This window comes from Filicampus tigris, chromosome 16, assembly GCF_054856515.1.
Source record: "Filicampus tigris isolate MCC_2025a chromosome 16, RoL_Ftig_1.0, whole genome shotgun sequence".
NCBI lineage: Eukaryota > Metazoa > Chordata > Actinopteri > Syngnathiformes > Syngnathidae > Filicampus > Filicampus tigris.
The window spans coordinates 1089840-1112074 of NC_141232.1; the positions used below are offsets into that span (position 1 = coordinate 1089840).

The following is a 22235-nucleotide window of genomic DNA, read 5'->3' on the forward strand; positions in this document are numbered from 1 at the left end:
CAACTTCTCTTTCGCTTTGGTGCAAGTGCACCGGCATATTTGAATGTCATTTATTATCTAGCACAAAATCGCGATTGCTTTGACGTTATTTGGAATGAGACCACTATTGCACTAAACTATTATTTGCAGCTATTGGACGACAACAACTCAACTTTGAACCTCTCTGCTGCAAAACGAGAAGCATTTGGGTGTCGATTGCGGCTCAAATAGTCCTTTTGTTTACATGCAGTCCCTCATCTCTGCGGAAGGGGCTTGCTTGCTTGCTTTCTCGCTTTCGGTAGTGCAGCGTGACTCCGACCAGCTGTTTCCCGCCTTGAAAGCGATCAGCTGCGCGCACACGCACGCACGCACGCACACACACACACGCACACACACACACACAGGGAGAGAAAGGGGAGGGGCTGAGGAAGAGCGAGGTAGAGAGCCACACACAACGAGGGAACCCCATCAGCTGGAAGTCGAGTAACATTACAACTACATCTCCCAACGCACAATTCAGCTTTTTTCTAACCTCTTTTGGATCGGATTCAAAAACGCTTAACTTAATCCTTTAAAAAATAATCAGAGAATACTGTATTTTATTTAGTTGGGTTTTTTTTGGGTTATTTTAGAGGGGAGAAGGGGGACCGGGAGGCGGTGGGGGGGGGATCAAAACTGGAGAGCCGCGAGCATGGAGTATTTCATGGTGCCCGCTCAGAAGGTGCCCTCTTTGCAACACTTCAGGAAAACGGAGAAAGAAGTCATCGGGGGATTATGTAGGTGTGTATCCAGCATGTGTTATTGTCTATTTAGAACCACCACACGCACGCGCGCGCGCGCGGATGAGGCAACATGCTTCTGTTATTGTGCGCGCACGACCCATCTGCGAGAACTAATTGACGTGCAAATGGCCCCCTGGAACGCGTATGGGTTGTCACGCGGATGACTATTCGCGTTTTGGGGTGATATTCGCCCCCCATTCCAGTGAGAAATGTGTCCATTTAGTGGCGAACAAACACAAACCACGTGGTTGCTCAGCAGCACAACACGCTGCCGCTCGCTCGCTGCGTTTATCCTCAAATGTGCCCCCCTTCACCGACGTCGTAAAGGTGGCCGCGTTCGGTGAAGTGTAGCCCGGCCGCGAGTGGTTCTGTGGACCGGGGGCGCTTGTGCTGGTTTGGTTGGCTGAGTTGGAGTGGGGAAGCGCGGCCATGCTTCTTCTTGTGCTGCTGCTGATGTACGGTTACTAGTGCCGTAACCAGCAAGGGGGGTCTTAAGTCTGTTCTTCCTGTTTGCGACGTTTAAGGTCGACATATTTCGGCGCTGGGGGAGTTTTGTTTTTGTTTTTGTTTTTTTAATAAGGGAAGCAGCGGCGTGACTTGGCCTCCACTGCGTCGTGTTCAGCGCCTGCCATGCTGCCTGCCGCATTGTTGTAATGGCGGGGGACGCGGAAAAAGTCTGCCCGGAGCACGCTATAGGGGCGGGGGAGCTTCAAAGACTACCCTGGCGAATGTTTCCAATTTTAATCCCTCTTTACGAAAGCACACTTCGACAAGCGCGTCGCACAATTGACACATTTTAGCGCCGAAAGGGGGAATTAATGGTGTTTATTCATTAGGGGGTGTGTATGCGTGTATACGTCCGCAAGGCTGCTCGACGAGGGAGGCGGAGGAATCTGCTGTTGCTGACTCGATCGTCGCGCGGGGCATCGTGGGAAACGTAGTCTGCTTCGGTGTATTTTTTTAAAATCTTGAATTCAATGGCGCTCCTTAAAAAAACACGTTTATCCTTTTGAGACAGACCATGTTTTTCTTCGCGGGGGATAAAATAATCACAAGGTTCACCGCTAGTTGACTAGATGTCGATTGTTTCGTTTTTGCTGAAGAGGCCACGTGACACGACCAGATGCCTCGTAGCTTCAAAACATACTGTCAACACTGGCCACTTTATTAGCTACAGCCGTGCAATCAAAAACAGCTATATGGGCTAAAATTGTTTACATCGGGCTTCTAAATGTAAATGTAATGCGGAAGGTACTTTGGTTATTTGTAGGTACAGCAGCGTGTACATGAATCTCCAGTAAATATTAGACACACATTAGTGAGATGGGCAGTTGAGCACCAGTACCACACACTTTTTCTTTTAAAATATGCATTTCTTGACATGTTGGAATGCAATAAAAAGTTCCCGATCGTTGTGGCTATTGAGTGTTCCAATAATCTTGAGAATATGAATTTTCCTCAATATTAATTGATTGTAAACATACAGCAAAAAGGCAACACTTCCCAATTATGTTGGTATCATAACACAGCAAAAGTACCATAATGGTATCCTGAGAACCTGTTACCAGTTAAAATACCACATATTTGAATGTTGATTTAAATATTGGAAGCCTTGATCCGCTTGGACGTCATCACTGGGCTTTGGATGCTTGTGTTGGACGTGCCACCACCGTTCTAACTCGTGGCGTGTGTGCGTACAATTGTTCCCGGTGTTTGCACTCAGGCGGCTGAGACAGCGCAGATAAGCGCTTGGCCGGAGACGGATGCCGAAATACCGAGCCTGTTACAGTGGAACTTTGCTTCGGTTTTCCCCTTGAACAGAGTAGAAGCATATGGTCGGCGTTCACGTTTTCCTTGTTCGGCAAAAGTCTTTCGTGTTAAATTTTGCCTCCACTTGTGGGGGGGTCATATTGAATATTGAACACATTGTACTTATGTAGCTGCAGTCTGATGACTTTTTTTGTTTTCCTCCACTGCTTGTGCTCCCGATCCGCCCTCAGCCTGGCCAACATTCCTCTGACCCCGGAAACGGCGCGCGACCAGGAGAGGCGAATCCGCCGCGAGATCGCCAACAGCAACGAGCGGCGGCGCATGCAGAGCATCAACGCCGGCTTCCAGTCGCTCAAGACGCTCATCCCGCACAGCGACGGCGAGAAGCTCAGCAAGGTGACCGGACGGCCCTCCCCGGATCCGCGTTCTCTTTGCGGGGCGGCCTCAATTCCAATGTCCTCTTCTCAGGCCGCCATCTTGCAGCAGACGGCGGAGTACATTTTCACGTTGGAGCAGGAGAAGACGCGACTCCTGCAGCAGAACAGCCAACTCAAGCGAATCATACAGGTAAAGCGTCACACAACGCTCAAACTTTTGGGGTTCGGCATTGTGAAGAATCTACCATTTGATTCGATTTCGACTGTCCGCGACGCGATTCCATTTGCTGGTTTGGTTTAAATTCTCCCATATCGATCGGTAAGAAGAAAAATTGTACTGTAATTAGGCCCAAAAAAAAAAGGAGACTGTATTACACTGCCCCCTGGTGGCCAAGGCGCGCACACAATTCCCCGCCCCTTCCCATTCCAAGTCATGACTCGCCGTCTCGGGTTTGAAAACCACCACGCTCAAATGTTCTCCTCTCAACTGACGAGCGCATCTCTCGGCAGGAGTTGAGCGGCTCCTCCCCGAAGAGGAGGCGCGTGGAGGAGAAGGACGAAGGCATCGGCTCGCCGGACATCCTGGAGGAGGAGAAGACGGAGGACCTGCGGCGGGAGATGATTGAACTGAGGCAGCAGCTGGAGAAGGAACGCTCCGTCAGGATGATGCTGGAAGACCAGGTGACGCGCACGCACTCTCACACTGGCTGGCTGGCTGGCTGGCTGGCTGGCTGGCTGGCTAGCTCGCGCTTTCTCTCTCAGCCTCCCTCCCACACTCACACACTGACAAACGTGCGTGTTTGTGCCAGATGCGCTTGCTCGACGCAGAGTTGTACCCGGAGAAAGTGAAGGCTCTGAGCCAGCAGAACCCTGTGTGTGTGCAGCAACACAAGCAGCTGGAGAGGGACTTTACACCCGCTCACAGCCCACAGGTACGCGCGCGCGCACACACACACACACACACACACACACACACACACTCTCGAGATCCATGGCAACAGATGTCTCCCCCAAAAAGTGGCACACTTGATTGGTTCAAAGCAGACACCGTTTGTGTCATTTTCACAGTGTGCTTGCTCTAAGGCAGTAGATTTCATTTGGATCAATAGGATTCCATCCTCTATGTTTCTGGCCATGGACAATGCCTGTTTTTTTTTTTTAATCAATATATTTATTGAGTTTCAACACAATTACAAAAACGCTAGACATTGCTTAAGCCCATCCTTCCCCACCCAACCCGAACAAAACACTCGTACTATGTACTTTACATCCTAATTAACGAAGATTACAAAGCATCTTTGGGGCGATCGCGTGTCAGAGTGCAGCGTTTACTCGCTTCCGTAGGAGCCGCCGTTTATTTGGTGTGCTCGGAAGTCGTCAACGGCATCCAAATGTGCCCGCGTTGATGTGGTGCCCTCTCTGCCAGGTGTCCGGCCCGGCCAGCCCCCCCGCGCCCACGCACCACGCGACGGTCATCGTGCCCGCGCCCGCCCCCCCGCCGCAGCCCCATCATGTCACCGTCGTCACCATGGGCCCGGCGTCCGTCATCAACAGCGTCTCGGCGTCCCGACACAACCTGGACACCATCGTCCAGGTGAGACCAGCGACCCGCTTGGCGACTTCCACAGTGCTCTGAGGAATTGGACGTCAACTTGAAAAAGAAAATACAAGTCCAAAAGGCATGAGAAGTATAAACACTTAAGTGCAGAACGCTAAAAAGGCCGATGATGCGCCATCGAAAATGGCTGGATGGAGCACTGTATGCTTTATAAAGACCTCCGTTCGTCACCTCGTCAAAGAGAATGTTCAGAATTTCACACTGTGTGCGTTACGATTTCATGCTTCAAAGCGCATTGATGTTGTGCCCCTTCTGTTGTGCACGCTTTGGCCACCAGGGGTCAGTATAATAGACACACACTCAAACAAAGAAGAGTTACACAACCGAGTAAGATTAGCTGAATTTCACAGAGGACAAAGAATGTATGCCTGTGTGTGTTGTATTCTTGTCTGTCTGTTGTGTTGCTGCACCGTTTGCTTTTCTTTGTTCAAATCCAAACCGGGAATGGCAAATCAAGCTAAGTTAGTAGATGATTGTCAAGTTGACTGCAATATTGACGAAAAATCAGCCAAGCGACTGCTCGCCAAGGTGGAGCTTGATTATTTGGAGATGCTCTGTCATTCACCATAGTTGGCCAGCAGAGTGCGCTGTTGCAAGCCTCTTGACCTCCTCTCTTTTCTTGATGCCCCTCCACAGGCCATCCAGCACATCGAGGGCACCCAAGGGAAGGGCGGCGGTTGCGAGGAGGAGCGGCGGCGGGCGGTCATCGTCAGCTCGGGCCGCGTCCTCTCCGACAACGACGAGCCGGACGACGCTTGCTCGCTGCCATAACGCGCGCGCGCGCACGCCCATTTCCACACCCTCGCAGACATCCCCCAAAACAAAGATTGGACTTTCAACAGGGCCGGTAGACGCTTTGAAGCACTCTTTCTTTTCTTTTTCCTGCGCACTTAGCTACGTTCGGTATTGTAGCGCAGTTTAGCCATGCTTCTATCCAACAACACTCCTTGCTCATTTCTGTTCAACTCATAGAAAGGTTATTGGAGCAGCTTCCTGACTTGGCTGACTGATCTTATGAATACTCTCGTACTGGATGTTACTCGTTCAAGCGACACGTCTTTTTGTTTTTCTTTTCGCCGGCCGCTGAAACAAAATTCGCCATATCCTCGACTAGGGCCCGACTGATGTGGATGTTTTTTTTAGGCTGATACCGATATTTGGCAGGTTAAAATTCTGATGACAGGTTAATCGATCGATTGATTAAAAATACGTACCTAGAATAAAATAACTTCTTTTTCGGTCACGACATTAAAGAAATGAATTCCAGGTAGAACCTTTGACTGTTAAAATACTTTTTCCTCCATTGTTTGTTGAACTTGACAACAGAGTGAAAAATGGGCCAAAAGATTTGTTTCGTTTTTTTGCCGGTTTTGAAAGCGGCAATGTCGGCCGATGACTCGGTCGGGCCTTACTCGAGACATCCGTGCCGCCTTTTTTGGAGGCTTCCGGAAGTGATTGTATCCGGGAGGAGCGAATGCACTTACCGCTTTGTCTTTACGTCTGCATTTTGCCATTCTTACCGGGCTGGCTTCCCGGTACACCTCAACTACCTTTTCTCCAGATTAGCATTTTTTTTTTTTTTACACCCGTAGCCTGAGCAAACAACCCTTTTCCCTTTTAAGGCTTATAAGGGAAAATCATTCCGTTTTCTCAATGCACTCGAGGCCGTGCGGCCGACTCTGGAAGTCTGTCGCGGCGCGACCGAATTACAATCATGTGTAATGCTCAATCAACTTTGCCTTCCAAACAGAGCAGGGGTCACCAACACCAAAGTAGTGAGTTGCAGCTCATCTTTTTTCTTGTTATACTTGTTTAAATCAGTCTTTGGTGTGAATTTGATTTTTTTTTTGTTTTAAGTACAATGGAAGTTTTTTTTCACTACAGTAATTCTGACTAAGAAATATTCACTGTAGGAAATAATGAAATCCAATTAAGCCAATCCAGACCCCCCAAAATATGAAGCAAAGAGAGTAACTACAGCTTCACCTACGAAAACAATCAACCTGCCACTATTGACTCTCATTAGAATCTATTTAAGTTAAGTAGCCCTCAGTTGAAAGAAAAAAAAGTTTGGTGACTCCTGATTTAGAGCATTTATTCCTGCCTGCCATGGAATTTCATTGTTTTAATAAAAAGCCATGATACATAAATACTCATAATATCAATTGTTGCAAATTCAGACCGGAATGGCCCCCTAACAGGAAAATATGGGAGCAATGTTCAAAGGGCATTTAGGGCAGCGGACCCACCAAGTTGAACCGATTTCGCCAGACTTCAGCTCAAGTGCTTTTTCTTTGGCTTTTTTTTTTGGGGGGGGGGGGGGGGGGGTATTATAGAGTTATTGCAAAAGAGGAGCGCAATCATAATTACCGTAGACACAAAAATGGCGTCAATCAATCAATTGCACAAAAAAAAAACATGCAAGCATAAGTACAGTACAGTGGACCTCAGCTATTTGCGGGTGGGGGATATGGACTGTGACCGTGGGTATCGAAAAGCCGAGAATCATTGACGGCCATTGAAATTCAATGGGATTTTTTTTTTTATTTAACAAAACAACTCTTCCAATATCACTGCTAAACATCCAAGATGTGATTTGGAAGGCTTTGCGCCATCTTGTGGCATCCCTGAGCGGTACCAAAAGCGCACAGAAACAAGAGTCATGAGTAGGGGAAATTTTCAGTGAATGTGAGGATATCTTCCTCCCAAAAAAAAAAAAAGAGTTTTGTGAGTGTTCACTGTACTTGCGTTTGCACCAAATGGAGGTTCCGCTGCTGTCGTCGCCATCCCCAATGTGAACGCAAGGCCATTTGGCATCTCCGACAAAGCGTTCCCAGTTATTCACAGTCGCTAAAAATCCTTCGAAACGTTGTGCACTACGTTGTATTTCGCCTCTCGAAAAACATTCCATGAGGGTTGAACACTCGTATCATTCCTGGTTGATGTCGATGTCGTTGTTTTTCTGTTTGTTCTTAGCTGCACCATCAGCACATTACGCCCTTCACACTTTTATCCTGCTGGACAGATAAATGCAGCTTTTCATTGTTGACGTCACAGCCCTTTAATAGATACTTTAAAAAACAAACAAACATTTGGAACATTTTACATTTTTTTTCCCGAGATGTATAACTCTAAACAAAAAATGGTTGTTTGTGATATGCTCCTCTTCTTATGTTTTATCAGCACTTATGCGTACAATACTGGAGCCTAACTCTCCATATACAGCCCATCAACTTTTACAAGCTCTCCTATGCTGTATTTTTTTTTTTTTGTCCTTTCGCCTTCGTTCGTCGTCATCGAGAAGCTATTTTGTTGTTGTCAGAGAAACGTTTCGCAGATAATAGAGGCTCGTGCCTTTGTAAAGACACAATAATAAAGTTTGTACTTTGTTTTTGTTAAAACATGTGTACCTTGCTTTTTTCTGACCTCAATTGCCAAATTGTGAGTTTTCCTTGAATTTAGTAATACTATGACTTTTTTTTTTTTTTTTTGCCCATTTTGGGTAGCAAAATGTGTGATTAATTTGCGATTAGTTGTGAGGTATGGAAATCATGCAATTGATCGTACTTAAAAATTGCAGTTGATCGACCTCCCTATTCAAAACACGAAACAAATATTGTGCTGCTGGTTCGGGGGATAAAATGGATTCATGGCATTTCTATTCGCTTCAGTAGGGAAATTTGATTTGATGTGCGATTATTAAACTTGTAAGCCAAGCTGCATTTGACAAGGTTATTATAGTTAATGAAAACAAAGGAAATAAATGAGTGCAACTAAAATTGAATATAAATCATACATTTAAGACACTAACCGAAACGATAGCGAAAATGCTGTCTGTTAATACCATGTAGGACATTTCGGGAGTTCATTTTAAATGTATTTTATTGAATGTGTTATTTTGGTATTGCTGTACATCCATACAGGATAAGGAAGGTCAAACAGTTGTTTGAGAATGGTACCTTTTTCATTACGTAATACTTGTAAAACTAATCTAAAACAAAGCATTTTTGAAAAATTAAACACTAACAAACCTGCAGTAAAACGCCAATTAAAACTCTCTAAAATTTAAAAACAATAGTCAAAAGGAAATAAAAGCGTAACTATAATATGTATCTGTTTTTTTTTTTTTTTAATCCCACCCTATTATAAACCTGACTTGTCCGTGTACTGGCTCCCTTTTGGGCATGCAGTGACACCTACAACAACACACACACGCACACACACATACACACACACAGCTGCTGGCAGTCTCTAGGCCCCGCCCCTTCTGCCCGCCTGCCCTTTAACCTTCCCTCCTTGGTATATATAGTGCGTGCGGGACTATGAGAGGTCTCCTGGCCGCCACCATGAAGGGTAGCATCGTCTCGGTCTGCTGCTTCGTCTCCCTCCTGCTTTTGCAGGCCACGGCAGGTAAGACCTCCAAACGATAACAACAACAACCTTCTTCTTCTTCTTCATGTCATGTGACTGCAATGTGGTTGACGCACCGTGCGCAAGTTCCATCTGGAAACTTCCACCGTGGCTCTCTTACAAGACAGCTCTGTGGCAAAAGGCCACGTCACGAGGCGCTATTTGAAATGCTCGCATAATGACACTTTTCCCCCATGCGGGCCGCATTTACTTCCCGAGACTTCCGCCGCCTTGCCCCCCAGCCCCCCTCCCGTCACGATGCCTTGGCGGGGGATTACGGCCACTTGTCGAATGTCTTCCTGACGGCATGTAACAGCGGCCCTGCCCTCAAGCCCTGCGGACGGGGCCGTACCCTCGCGCGTCACCCTTGCCCGCCGGAGCCCGCCCGTCCGTCCTTGGGATGGCGTTGAGCTCCCGGGCAGCCCGTCGCCAGGGCCTTTTTATTCCGGGCGGCAGTCAGGTGTCTAAGATTGGAAGGCCTCCTGAAACCCAACACTGCAGTCCACTATAGTTCCTCCTCCCACCCTGGCCTAGCCAGCGCCTAGCCTTGAGATACGCCGCACAGCTGCTGTCACTCTGCACTGTCACAATCACAATTTATTCCCAGCCGTTGGCCTTGTAGGGACATGCGTTCTCCGGGCAGGAGGGGCTTCGCCGGCCGCGCCTGGCCCGCAGTGCCATACAGGTGTCTCCGGCCCACCTCCTCCATTCATCTCACCGGCGTCGTGCCGCTGTGTAAAGGATTCAAAGGCCATTGTATAACTGTATCACTCGAAGACTTGAAGACGTCAAGAAGAAGACTTGCTCGCTCGGTTCGTCAAATGAGAGGCCCAGCAGGCTTGCTCGAAGCTGTTTGTCACTCCCGGTTAAAGTTAACGGTTAAACCGGCACGTAAGACACGAGAGTTAAGCATTGCATATTGAAAGTCACAAGTTTTCAACTAACTCATTTCGAAAAGTCCATATGAAAGTCCACAAGCTCAATGCTAACATTTTATGGAAAATGCCAGAGATGGGCTATTGGTAATGAGCATTGTTTTTACTTTAAACAGAGCAAGCAGCACTGTGTGTGTGTATATATATATATATATATATATATATATATATATATATATATATATATATATATATATATATATATATATATATATGATGACAAAAACGGACTAACTCAAGACTGACGCGTTGATGGTAAACACCGGTTGCTAGGGTGACTTTTTGTTCCAGCTCGATTACTCGGGACCATCGAACATGATCAAGATGTGGTGTAAATGCGGCTGCTGGGTTGGAGGGGGATGCGGCGGAATGTCTTTTCTTTTCTCCTTGATGCCTTCACACGATCGTCCTGCCGCTTTTGATTCGCAGCGCTGGCGCATTACGTAAGCTTGGAAAATGGCTGTCTGCTGAGGGGGGCAAGTGGAAAATGAAAGGTGCTGAGCCTCCATGTGATCCCCTCCACTGGAAAGTGGCATGAGTGGGACATCCCTACGAGGGCTGATTGGGCTTGACCGTCTTGACGGGGTTCTTCCTCGCGCCTTGTCTTGAGTCGTGATCAGAAAATCTCTTTTTGATGCTATAGCAACCAACTTAGCAATAAGCAGCTGTTTGGGAGCAATTCCTCAAAAAATAGGCTTCAATCTGTTTATTGCCACTCCCAGTTGAAGTTTGCTGTCAAACTAAACGTGAAACGCAAGACGAGGACATGTTGGGTATTTAAGCAGAGCACTTGGTCTTACTTAAGTCTGCTAGCTTAACAACGCAAAACGCTGTAGATGGGCTAACAAAGCTAGCATAGAGCTTCGTAGTGTGGCTTTTTAGGACTTCATTGTCCAGGTGTTGACTTTTTTCTCGTTTGGTTATTGCTTCATGATAATAACTCAAGACTTTGTCATTTTTCCTTAATTATCTTGCACCTTTGTTCTTGAAAATGAACACTCTTTCCCCAACAAATGAACTCGCATTACACACGAAAAGTCAAAGTAAAGGCAAAACACACTTGTGTAGTTGGTGCGTCAGATCCCCGATGTGAAACGCAAGGCCTGCGGGCTTCATCCAGCCCATCACATCAATTACTGTTTAAGTTTCTTGATAAATGGATTTGTTACTTTAATTTGTGCAGAAAATCTTGCTATTTTAATTCAATTCAAAACAGATATTGCAAGCGTTTATTTTTTCCCAAATCCCTTCCGAACAAATTGTGTCCTGTTTTTTCCCCATGACTTCTGAAAATAAAATACAACAAAGGCCATTCCGTACTGAATACGATGAGGTAATTATACATTTGATCAGATTTATGGCAATTCCATTCATTTCAAGAGGGAAAGACGATTTGAGTATCTCAAGGCACCACTGTGCATTCGAACAACGTCACCTTGTTGATATTTGTACAGGGTTTTTGCGCCCCCTTGTGGAGCCGCCCTCTAGATTGGTCTTCAAGCTGCTCTCGCTCTTCCTGTCACTCTTTCTCAAGCTGATTGGCGCTTTTCAAAGCTGAAGTTAAGAAACACCGACTTAAAGTCACGCTAGCCAAAGGCAAATCTCACACGGGTGCCATTTAAGCTAGCAGCGCAATCGGTGGTGTCGTTGCGCGCCGTTTAAAAAAGGTGCGTCGACGTGTTTAACACCAACATAAGACGCGCAGACAGCGGCTTAAAGACAAGCCGTCCCGCTCCCAAGGACGGTCATGGAGTCCTCCGATGTCACATCAAGGCCCTCCGCCACTTGTTTCTTTGTCGGTGTCAAAAAGTGCTCCATAAAGACCAGGAGCAAAGCTTCCGTTGGATAGCAAGTTTTGGTGGACATGGAAGTAGAAGAAGAATTCATTTTGAGTGGATGTCTCCTAGTTGTCCACACGCAGTGAGTCCACAGTTAAAATCGGAATCCCCCCTCCACCACCTCCTCCGGTTGTGTGTCCGCCTTTTGACCCATTGTGGGGCTATTTGTGACCTATGGGGGAGTACCGGCTCCGCAAGCGGGGCCACCTGTTAGCGTCCGAGCGCGGCCTCTCCTCACCGAGACATGTGTGAGCCCACGTCCGTACACGGGCCACCGTGCCGTGTCGTTCGAAAAACAACATTTAGCTCGCAAAGGCTCACGCGGTTTAAAAGGGACGCATGATGGAAAATGGGCTTTTATGCAAATTGTTGAGTTTCCGGAGTGCCCGTCCACCCTTCAAGCGTAAAATTGAACAAACCAGCAAATGTGGTTCTCTATTTCCGAAAATGTGTCGGTGAGTGAGCGCTGGGGTCAACGGTACTTTTTTTCTTGTGATATCGCCACTAGGTGGCAGACGTCTCTGAGTTGTGCTTACACTGGCTCTTATACTTTCCTGTACTGCAACGTGAGTACGGTAAGCATATTTTTGGAATGAGATGAAATTCTGGTTTCTTGTTCAGCAGTTTTGTGCCGACCTTGAACTGATTTTTTTTTCTCTCTTTTTTTTTGAACAGTATGTGATTATTTTTTGTTTGCTTTGAACCCTTCACTGTTGGGTTAGGATAGCTGGTCTTTTATACACGGAGTGAAAATGTATCATTTGGGGCAAGTTCTTAAAGTTGGAATTTTTTTATTGGTACATTAACAGGAAAGAGACAGGATTAGCCAAACAGCGTTAGCTTCTGTTAAGCGTAATGGTTTTTGTGTTTGGTGATGTGTCATCTCCATGCGCCACATACACACAGTGTAGAGGATCAAATGCTGCTGCCCTGATGACTTTTGTCTTTAGAGGCTTCGCTAAGCCTGACGCTTTTGGCTCTGCTTGTGGATGTAAAAGCTATAAATCTTTTTTTTGGGGGGGGGAGCAAAAAAGGTGACAGACATGTCATTAAGACACCTAGAAACTAATTGAAATTGTCCCCAAAAAAGTATCATTTTCCTGCTCTAATTTGTTTGATCATAGAACTGTTCTAAAAACAGGATAGGAAAAAGGTTTGGCTTTAGATGGACCTGTTTGAATGTGGCTAAATTTAGACAAATTCTCTGTCTCTGGTCCAGCGGAACCCCCCCAAACCTGCCAGTTGCTGATGGTGGTCACTCTAATTTAATTTACCTTCACTGTGCAGCAATGCAACCTGATCCCGCAGGCTTTGAGTTTAAAGGCCGCTAGACGGGTTAGCATATCCATCCGCTGAGCCGCTGCGTAAGAATATATTATCCCGCCTCTTGCTCGCTCTCTGCGCAGTCCCTCAAGTAATGGGCCGTGTAACACTTTTAGCTAACTTCATTTGACAAGCAAAGACCCACGTTCGGTAGCGTACACACTTGCCGATTTTTATTATACTTACTGATCTGTTACTATTTTGGTCATCAAACCCACAGATGACAAACGGAGATGCCATTCGTTTCAAAGAGGAAAATGCATTTGAGTTGAGAACTCAGAAGTCAAGGTACCACTTCAGTTGGTGCGCCACGAATTCACTGAAGTACACTCATGAATGACGAATATAGCGTGTAACCAGGCAGCTGATATTGCATAGGTTTGCATATAACATAAAGATAACGGTGAGCTTGGAAAGTTGAGACACGGCTCGAGCTCGAGCGTTCCGTCCGGCCGTGCCGATGCCTGCTCGAATGTTTTCTCCAAACGGCTGCGCGGTCGTGTGGCAACGCTGCGAGCGGGAACACATGACACATGGTCCGTGGGGGGCCCAAAAATGTCGGGAGTTCAACTCCGCTGGCGCCTGCCCGGCTTCAGTTTGCGCGCTGATGCAAGGCCGCGCCGCCCGCCAGCAACAAGTCCTCCGCGGTCTTTGTCGTCGACGGGCCGGATGGCGAGGTGTGAACACGTTCGCGCCCGCCAGTTGAGGGCCACTCAGGAGGCCCGCGTGAAAAGACCCCCAAGTGTGCTTTGGCAGGGATGTGGTGAAGGGCTTTTGGAGTGAGCACTGTGTTCTCATCTCGTTCGGGGTGTCATCTGTTGACGTCAGCCATCCAACAATGGCTTGGAAGTCAGCACTGAAAATAAAGTAGGAGGAGTTGTTCCTTTTGCTCACCTTTTGTTACGGTTTTTCAGCTTAATTATTGTGACATTGTTACTCTGATTGATCTTGACTAATTTATGATTGGAAAAGCCACGGAGGTGGCAAAATTGGCAATTTATGAATTGTTCGGATGTAATACGAGATGATACAATGTAGTATACACAATATGGTACAATTATGATTTGTGGCACGAGACAATATGACGTATATGGCATGGCATGATACGGTATAGTAGTGCAAAATGGTGCCATTAAATGGTATAACACGAGATGCTACAGTGTGCTACAATATGGTATGGCACGGTTCAATACGATACCGTACAACGTACAATAATGTTGTCCGAGATGGGACGCTGTGATTTGACGCGACAGTATGTGTGACAGTACAATATGATACGGCGCCATACGCTACGGTACAGTACGGTATGATATGCTTTGGAACTAAATGAGACTGTAAGATGCGACAAAATGATTCTATACGATCCGGCGCAATACGATATGGGAGCATACTGTGCAGTACACTATGGTACCATAAATTGCTATAGTATGATTATGGTAACGTCTGACATGATACAGAATGATATACGTTCGAGTACAAGCGCAATATAATAAGATATGGACGAATGCGATAGCATATGCTACGGTACAATATGAGAAGGTATGATATGATCCGATGTTGCCACACGCTTACTTATCAATCTGACTAGCGTCTGTTACGTTTGCATGGAAATAGCTTCTTTGCTTTTATTCTGGTCCCTCTCTCGTCTCTCTTGTTCTCACGTTGTATTTGGGGAAACATTAGCCGGGCTTATTTTTAGCAGGTCGACTTAGGGAGAATCAGCGGTGCCCCCGTCCTTCCTCCACCACCTAAAAGCTGCCATTGTCTTTAGTGATCATCTATGTTTGGATGTCGACCTACTGCATGTTTTGCTAATGGAGTCTTTTTTACCCCCCCCCCATCTTTCATACTTGATGCATTACACCTATTTACCTATTCAGCATTCGCATATTTAGAATATAGTCTCTGCTTTTTTATGGGGGGGAATCACCCATTCACCTATTTTTGTGCGCTTTCTGCAATGTGCTAAGATGCCACAGTCTACTCTAGACTAATCCAAAATAGTCATTAGTGTCATGGAAGTATTGGTGAACACCTGGACTGGGAAACTAAGACCTTTGTATGTTGGGGAGGAGCTAAGTTTAGCCTGGGTTGTTAGTGGAAGTTAGTCAATTGAACTCATTTCAAAAAGATGTATTTCTTAAAAAGTGTTGCGTAATGTAGCCCGTTCCTATTTATGAAACAATATTTGGATCAGGTGTGCTGGAGGAGGGAGCGCCCGACTTGGGCACCCCTGTGTTAGACTGTCTAGCATAGCCTGTACCTAATGAAGTGTCCCGAGAGTGTTTACATGGCAACAGCACTATTTGGGTTATTTATTGCGCGCGTTCTCCACGCCGCAGCTGCCACCGTATCGCCTTTAAGAAACGTGCCGGAAATATCGTGAAAATGCCTTCACAACTCTATTAGGGGGCTGCTCACACTAGCCCGCCGCCCGTCGCCGCGCTCAACTTCCCAAATATATACTGTACGAGTGGACGGCACCAAGGTTTGCCAGCTCAAACCGCCCCCCAGTCTGATAAGTGTGCCATTGGGGGCTAAATCGAGCTGCGAAAAGGCAGATGATTGCGCTCTCTTCCCTTTGCTGCAAAGCCCACTGTGATGCCAAACAAATGTGTGTTTATTTTCAGGGGGTCGCGCTCTAAATTGAGAGCGCGGCCTACGAACAGCTGTGAGCTAAGTCATCCGAGAGCTTCGAAAGTGGACGTGACACCGCGGATTTTCTCACTCTCGCTTACATGTGCGCTCGCGGTACACTCGGTTGGCTTCAGCCGTGCAAAATGTAGCTCGACATTTTACAAGTGAGCTGCCCATTTGTGCAAAATGCGAGCGATCGACGAGTGGAGAGAAGGCCGTTTGGAATGAAGAAAGCAAGAAACTAGCTACTATTGCTCTACTAAAAAAAAAAAAAAAAAAAAAAAACAGGCGTCCGATAAGTAAACTAAGGAAAAGACTAGCCGTGGACAACAAAAGCATTTCGTGAAGAAACACGTCCCCCGAAATCCTAATCACGTAGATGAAATGCGTTCTGGAGTTGAGTCAAACTTCACAGGACGGGCTGTTTTGCTGCCCTTATGGTCAACTTGTAGTCATTTCCCGTAGGCTGTCCTCCGTGGAAGACGATTGTACATGATTGTCTTTGCTCCGTTTGACAGAAGAGGAAGAAGACTTCACGTCCGTCCTGAGAGACAGATCCCACATCGAGGAGACGCTTCGATTTGCCACCGAGGAAAAAGCAGCAGACTATGCAGGTGAGAAATCAAACGCGACGCATCCAGCAGGTGGTGCTGTTGGACTTTGTCGTCTCAAATATTGGCCTCCCTCGACTAGACGCCTGATCAAATACTGTCCACGGCTGTAGCCAGCTGAGCTCTGTGGCTAACAAAAACAGTAGCACCTACTAGGCAAGTGGCTCTTACCTGCCCAGTATGAACCTTTTCATGTCGACTGCAACTCGTAGGCCATTAGCCTTTCAATAGACCCTGACACACTGTTGGAAGTCACACGTTGCGTCTTGCTCCTCCAGCGGCTGTGCAGAGGTTGCGCAAGATCTACCACTCCTCCATCAAGCCCATGGAGCAGGCCTACAAGTACAACGAGCTGAGGCAGCACGAGATCTCAGGTACCACCAGAGGCCTTTGGGACCGTTTCCCTCCTTGTTGTTGTCGTGTCGTCGTGTCGCCGTGTCGCGTCGCGCTGGTCTGTTTTGATGGGGTTGCTATAGCAACTGCTTAGGTTGGTGCACATTTTTACACCTTCAGCCATTTGATTATTGTACTTCCTTTCTTGTTCTGGGGTGGGAAATCCGCAGCACATTTCGAATATTTGGTTCAGTCCACTGTGCTAAACTAAAACGAATCAAATCTGAGAGGTACTAAGGAATAAATGCTCATGATATATGAATCCAAATTGTCAACGTGAAACATGTTGCCCACTCCAACTTTAGAAAGACTCCTCGTGGCGTTGCATTACTTTTGAATCAATCAATTGCATTCAAGTGCATCTTTTGGTCCATTTCATTCCATTCACTCAAAAACACATTTAAAAAGTCCCCCTTTTTAAATGACTTTTCTGCTCTATTTCTTGACGTTTGACGTTTTGCACCTCAGCCTCAAAATTGCATTTTTGAGGGTCTTCCCACATCGTGTTAAGTATGAAAAAGCAAGATTCCAGTTAGGATCTCCCACCCATTCATACTCTTCCTCCCTCACCGTGCTCTCCTCACTCTCCTCGCTCCCCCCCCCCCCCCCCCTCCCCGTGTCCCTCCACCTAACAGCCTACCCTGGACGAACCCTGGGGGACGCAGCCACAGGTGGGTGCGGCCGGGGCTTACCTGTGCATGGCACCGCCCCTTCCTGGCCCGGCCCTCTCGTTTGCCTTGACAGCGCTGGCCACAACATTAGGGACACGGCCGCGTGACACCCGGCTCCGAGCGGCTCGCGCGGCCGGTGTGCGCGATGTTGTGGCCAGTCTGAGTGAAAAGAAATATTTGTTGAGATGGTGCAAAATGCGGAGGGCGGGGTTGCATGTGCACTTCTGGCTTGAGCAAAGTATGAATGGGTTGGGATGAAGGGACAAAAATAGTCTTGCTCATTTTTGGCTGAATTCACTGAGGTTGGGGCCAGAGCAGCTGAACTTTCCCCTGGCCTTACGCACACTCACACACACACACGCACACACGTTACATCACACTGCTAAGGAAGGCACTATACTGCATTTTAGCATTGTGCTCCCGAGTTACTGCTTTTTTGTCACCGCGGCGCAGCATTTAATGGCGCTTTTCTCCATGCTTTTAAAACTGCTTCATAGCCTTGAATCCTTTTGTCTTTGCCCGTGCTGTATTTGAGCCCTCTTTAGTCGGTCGGGATCAGGGCCGGGGAACCTGCCGTGGCTCGGGCCTATCCTGCAATTCTGAAAACCCAAAGCAGCACAGAGGAAGTGTGATCGAAATCCAAAATACAAATAAAGCCACAAATGCTGGTGATATAGATTATGGAATGAGCGTTTCTTACATACGGAACCACCGCATGATGAGGAACAAATTGGCAAGTGCGTTCTTGCTGCTGTTGTGTGTGAAGCCCATTCCATACACACGCACACCCAAACCAACACGCGCACGTCCTCGCTGACGATGGTGAGTGTCCTCCCCCAAACCAGATGCCACGACTGACCCGTGAGAGGCTGCGTGGTGTCGCAGCGCACCCAGACTGCCCAAAACTACAAAGAGGAACGAGTAGAGAGGCCGCTGGGCTAGTTGTTAGCTTATTGAAAAAGCACTCATAACACACCGCAGGAAACTTGCTCCGATAATCTTTCGGGAACGCCCAATAATCGGCTCTGATCTGATTTGGCTGAGAATCGGAGTATAAATATTCAAATGAGGCCTGATTATTGGCATTTTGTCTTCCCGCTTGAAGCGAGTTGGGCATAAGAGCTGAGTTTGACTAATGCGATTAGGCTTGCGAGGTTCATTCCGTGTTCGAGAGAATTGTTTGGCCAGACCAAAAGGAATGTATTTGCCGGAGCGCCCTGCTGCAAATAAATGTCAAGGAAAAGGTCCAAAGTGGCCTTTGGTAGCGGGCCGCACAGATAGATGGAGGAAAAAAATACAAGACGGCGTATACGTCGCGATTGGCAATGAAGGAACGTAGGTGAGCCTTCCACTCAATGAACCCGTCCGTCCGTCCGTCCCTGGGCAGATCAGGCTGGGTGTGAGCTGCGTGCCGTCGGAGCCGATATCCCGCGCGCGAGCAACACCTTTCTTTGTCCTTGTCCCGCAGACGGAGAGATCACATCCAAGCCCATGGTGCTGTTCCTGGGACCGTGGAGCGTCGGAAAGTCCTCCATGATTAACTACCTCCTGGGCTTGAACGACAGCCCCTACCAGCTCTACACAGGTGGCCGCACATTCATCAAGCGCCGCTTTCGTCAGCGTTCGTCCGTATGAATTGTTCTCGCGATCATCAGGAGCCGAGCCCACCACCTCCGAGTTCACCGTCATCATGCACGGCGAAAAGATCCGCTCGGTGGAGGGCATCGTGATGGCGGCGGACAGCTCGCGCTCGTTCTCCCCGCTGGAGAAATTTGGGCAAAACTTCCTGGAAAAGTTGATCGGGATCGAGATGCCCCACAAGCTGCTGGAGCGCGTGACTTTTGTGGACACGCCGGGAATCATCGAGAACCGCAAGCAGCAGGAGAGAGGTAAGGTGGCGATCGGTCCGCCGCGATGCCAAAAGCGCTGCGCGGGCGGATGCGGGCGGATGCGGGCGGATGCGGGCGGATGCGGGCGGATGCGTCTGTGAAGCCGCTGTCTTGCGCGCAGGCTACCCCTTCAACGACGTCTGCCAGTGGTTCATCGACCGCGCCGATCTGATCTTCGTGGTCTTCGATCCCACCAAGCTGGATGTGGGTCTGGAGCTGGAGATGCTCTTCCGTCAGCTGAAGGGCCGCGAGTCGCAGATCCGCATCATTCTCAACAAGGCCGACAACCTGGCCACCCAAGACCTGATGCGAGTGTACGGGGCGCTTTTCTGGAGCTTGGCGCCGCTCATCAACGTGACCGAGCCCCCCCGCGTCTACGTCAGCTCTTTCTGGCCCTACGACTACGCCCCGGACACCAGTCGCGACCTCTTCAAGCGGGAGGAGATCTCCCTGCTGGAGGATCTCAACCAGGTGATTGAAAACCGCATGGAGAACAAGATCGCCTTCATCCGCCAGCACGGCATCCGCGTTCGCATCCACGGCCTCTTGGTGGACCGCTACGTCCAGACCTTCAAGGAGAAGATGAGCTTCTTCAGCGACCCGGAGCTGGTCTTCAAGGAGATCGTGGACGAGCCGGACAAGTTCTACATATTCAAATCCATCCTGGCCAAGACCAACGTCAGCAAGTTCGATCTGCCCAACCGCGACGCCTACCGCGACTTCTTCGGAATCAACGCCATAACCACCTTCAAGCCGCTGTCGTCCCAGTGCTCCTACATCGGAGGCTGCCTGCTGGAGAAGATCGAGAGGGCCATCACCAACGACTTGCCCGCCCTCTTGAGCAGCATCAACTCGGGCAAGCAGCCCGGTCTCTCTTCCTGCGAGGCCACCGGCTGCGGCGAGAAGCCCAAAAACCGTTACCGCAAGAACTGAGATGAAGCGCCGCACTTTGAGCAGGGGGAGGAAGGAAGGACGGAGGGACGGAGGGAAGGGAGGACGGACGGGCGGAGGGAAGGAAGGACGGACGGAAGGAAGGCGACGGAGGAGGTGAAGACAAAGACAGGGCTCCCACGTAGGGCCGACCCTGATTCAGAAGACCTGCAATAACGAGGAGACGGGGAAACGGATATTAGAGCTTTATTTTCCTCAGGAGACCATGGGAGATGCATTTTAGGGACTGCGGTGGGTGGGCGCTGGCTCATTGTCTGAAGACGGCAGCTTAAGGATACAAGTGGCGAGGAGTTGAAATATTGGACTGTCTGGAAAGTCTTGCTGTTTTGGGGCGGATGGGCAGAAACGGGGCCTGGGGGGGTGGGGGGGGGGGGACAGCCAGTCCAATATCAGCACACTTGTATGTGAATAAAACAGGAAGTAGAAAGAGGTGTTGTCAATTGTTGTAATATCCTGGGGTGGGGGGGGGGGGGGGGAGAAAAAAAACAGCTGTTCCAGCGGGTCAATTCCAAAATGCTTCAGACACTGAAGCAGCCTTTTTGCGGGTGCTATACAAGCTTCGGTTTTGGATCGAGTGTTAGACTAACAGTGATTAACCTTGCATGTCAGTAGAGGCCCATTTGAACTTTTTTTCTGCATGTCCAACAAACTCGAGAGGATTTGCTGACCTAGCTGGCAGCCGACGAGGCCATTTGATTTGATGGATCTACGCCCATCGCTTGTTGTCAATCTGCGAAATGTGATGAAAGCAGAGCGCAAGTGTCATCAGAGTCTTTCGAGTGGGGTTGGTTCTTTTTTTTTTTTTTTTTTTTTTTTTTTTAAACCTGGTCTTACTGTATTTTGTATTACTGCCAATTTGCCAGTCCAGATGATCTGATTCTATAATGTGTGATGTTTTCCTTCATTAATAAGCTCCCCAGCTTGTTTTTTTTCTAGCTGAATGACCACAAAGAACCACACCTGAAGGACGTGTTTCGCTTCTTTGGTTTTTTTCAATCCATGTGCCAATCTATTTATTCATCGTGTGTGCGTGTGTGCAGAGCTTCCAAATGGGCATTGTATGTAGACTACCTGCTGGTCTGGGGGTGGAGGCCAAAAGGGTGGCGAGGGTAAAGCGGAAGACTCATGAGTTGATCCCTGGTCTCCGCCGACAGTCCGAGTCCGGCTACGAGTTCTTATGCAAACCTACCTCGGTGAATTCCCTAGAAGTGCTCACCTACTTCCCGTCTTCATGACTGTGTGAGGCATTCAGGGAACACAGGGAGTTCCTCGGTCAATGGAAGAAATTGTTGGACTTTCTTCCGAACGAGAAGCGTGGCAGGCAAAGCGAGTTACACACCTACCCGTTCGTAACAGCTTAACCAAATTTGAAAACAAGGTGAGCGATCCCACACACGACGAGGAAAAACTGCTCTTCTGCTGTGCCGTACTCCGGATGACCAACACGGGACGCCACGCACGTGACCATATCTCCAGCGATAATTCCAAGTTTACCTCCCCCCAAACCAGATCTCTGCCGTGTTGGATCTGCAGTCGTGAATATTGAAAAGGTTACCCTTGTGGGCCCAAAACCACTTTCTGATTAAGGTATGAAAAAAAATCACTATTCCGTAGCCTACACCGCACGATAATTGCTCAAGAGAATCTTTGGGAGATTTCTGACAATTGGCCATTTGACGACTTTGACCTAAAAGAGCAAAGATGCACAAATTAGGCCCGATTGGCTCTATGCGTGTAAGCCGCTTAATGAGACATGTTAAAGTGGTGGAGGTAAGTGCAACGTGTTTACACTCAATGTACAACAACCGCCCGGGATCAGGACCGGGGAACCCACTTACGGCCCACATCAAGAGCATTTGATACCTTTCTTAAAACAACAAAAACCTCTGGGGAGCTGTTACCAAAATCGGAACAATGGGAAAAAAAGCTTCCCCACCCCTGATTTAGATGCATGATTATGCAAAGGCATGTTGTGCCCCCTGCAGGCTAACCCGCTGCCTCCTCCATGACTAACGCCCTGCGTTTCCCGACCTAAACGCCGAGGCTCAATG

General features: G+C 48.1%; 2 protein-coding genes across 8 annotated transcripts; both read left to right on the top strand.

Annotated features, from left to right (window-relative positions):
• The first annotated feature begins 380 nt into the window (after nt 1-380).
• tfap4 (transcription factor AP-4 (activating enhancer binding protein 4)) lies at nt 381-6676 on the top strand. 3 transcript variants are annotated; one of them, XM_086056724.1, is made up of 7 exons: nt 381-759; nt 2762-2927; nt 3000-3098; nt 3419-3589; nt 3718-3840; nt 4335-4502; nt 5163-6676. In XM_086056724.1, exons 1-7 carry the CDS (start codon nt 671-673, stop codon nt 5295-5297), a joined length of 951 nt encoding a protein of 316 aa, XP_085912850.1. In that variant the 5' UTR covers nt 381-670; the 3' UTR covers nt 5298-6676. The 3 variants fall into 3 exon arrangements, with proteins under 3 accessions (XP_085912850.1, XP_085912849.1, XP_085912851.1); XM_086056725.1 differs by lacking the exon at nt 381-759 and adding an exon at nt 775-1216; XM_086056723.1 differs by having other exon boundaries at nt 2762-3098.
• A 2157-nt stretch (nt 6677-8833) lies between these two features.
• On the top strand, nt 8834-20603 carry srlb (sarcalumenin b). 5 transcript variants are annotated; one of them, XM_086056634.1, is made up of 6 exons: nt 8834-8936; nt 16188-16283; nt 16559-16654; nt 18813-18929; nt 19000-19233; nt 19355-20603. In XM_086056634.1, the coding sequence occupies exons 1-6, from the start codon at nt 8849-8851 to the stop codon at nt 20164-20166; spliced, it is 1443 nt and encodes a 480-aa protein (XP_085912760.1). In that variant the 5' UTR covers nt 8834-8848; the 3' UTR covers nt 20167-20603. The 5 variants fall into 5 exon arrangements, with proteins under 5 accessions (XP_085912760.1, XP_085912756.1, XP_085912759.1 ...); XM_086056630.1 differs by lacking the exon at nt 8834-8936 and adding an exon at nt 11694-11791 and having other exon boundaries at nt 19355-20601; XM_086056633.1 differs by lacking the exon at nt 8834-8936 and adding an exon at nt 11804-11957 and having other exon boundaries at nt 19355-20601.
• The last annotated feature ends 1632 nt before the right edge of the window (nt 20604-22235 follow it).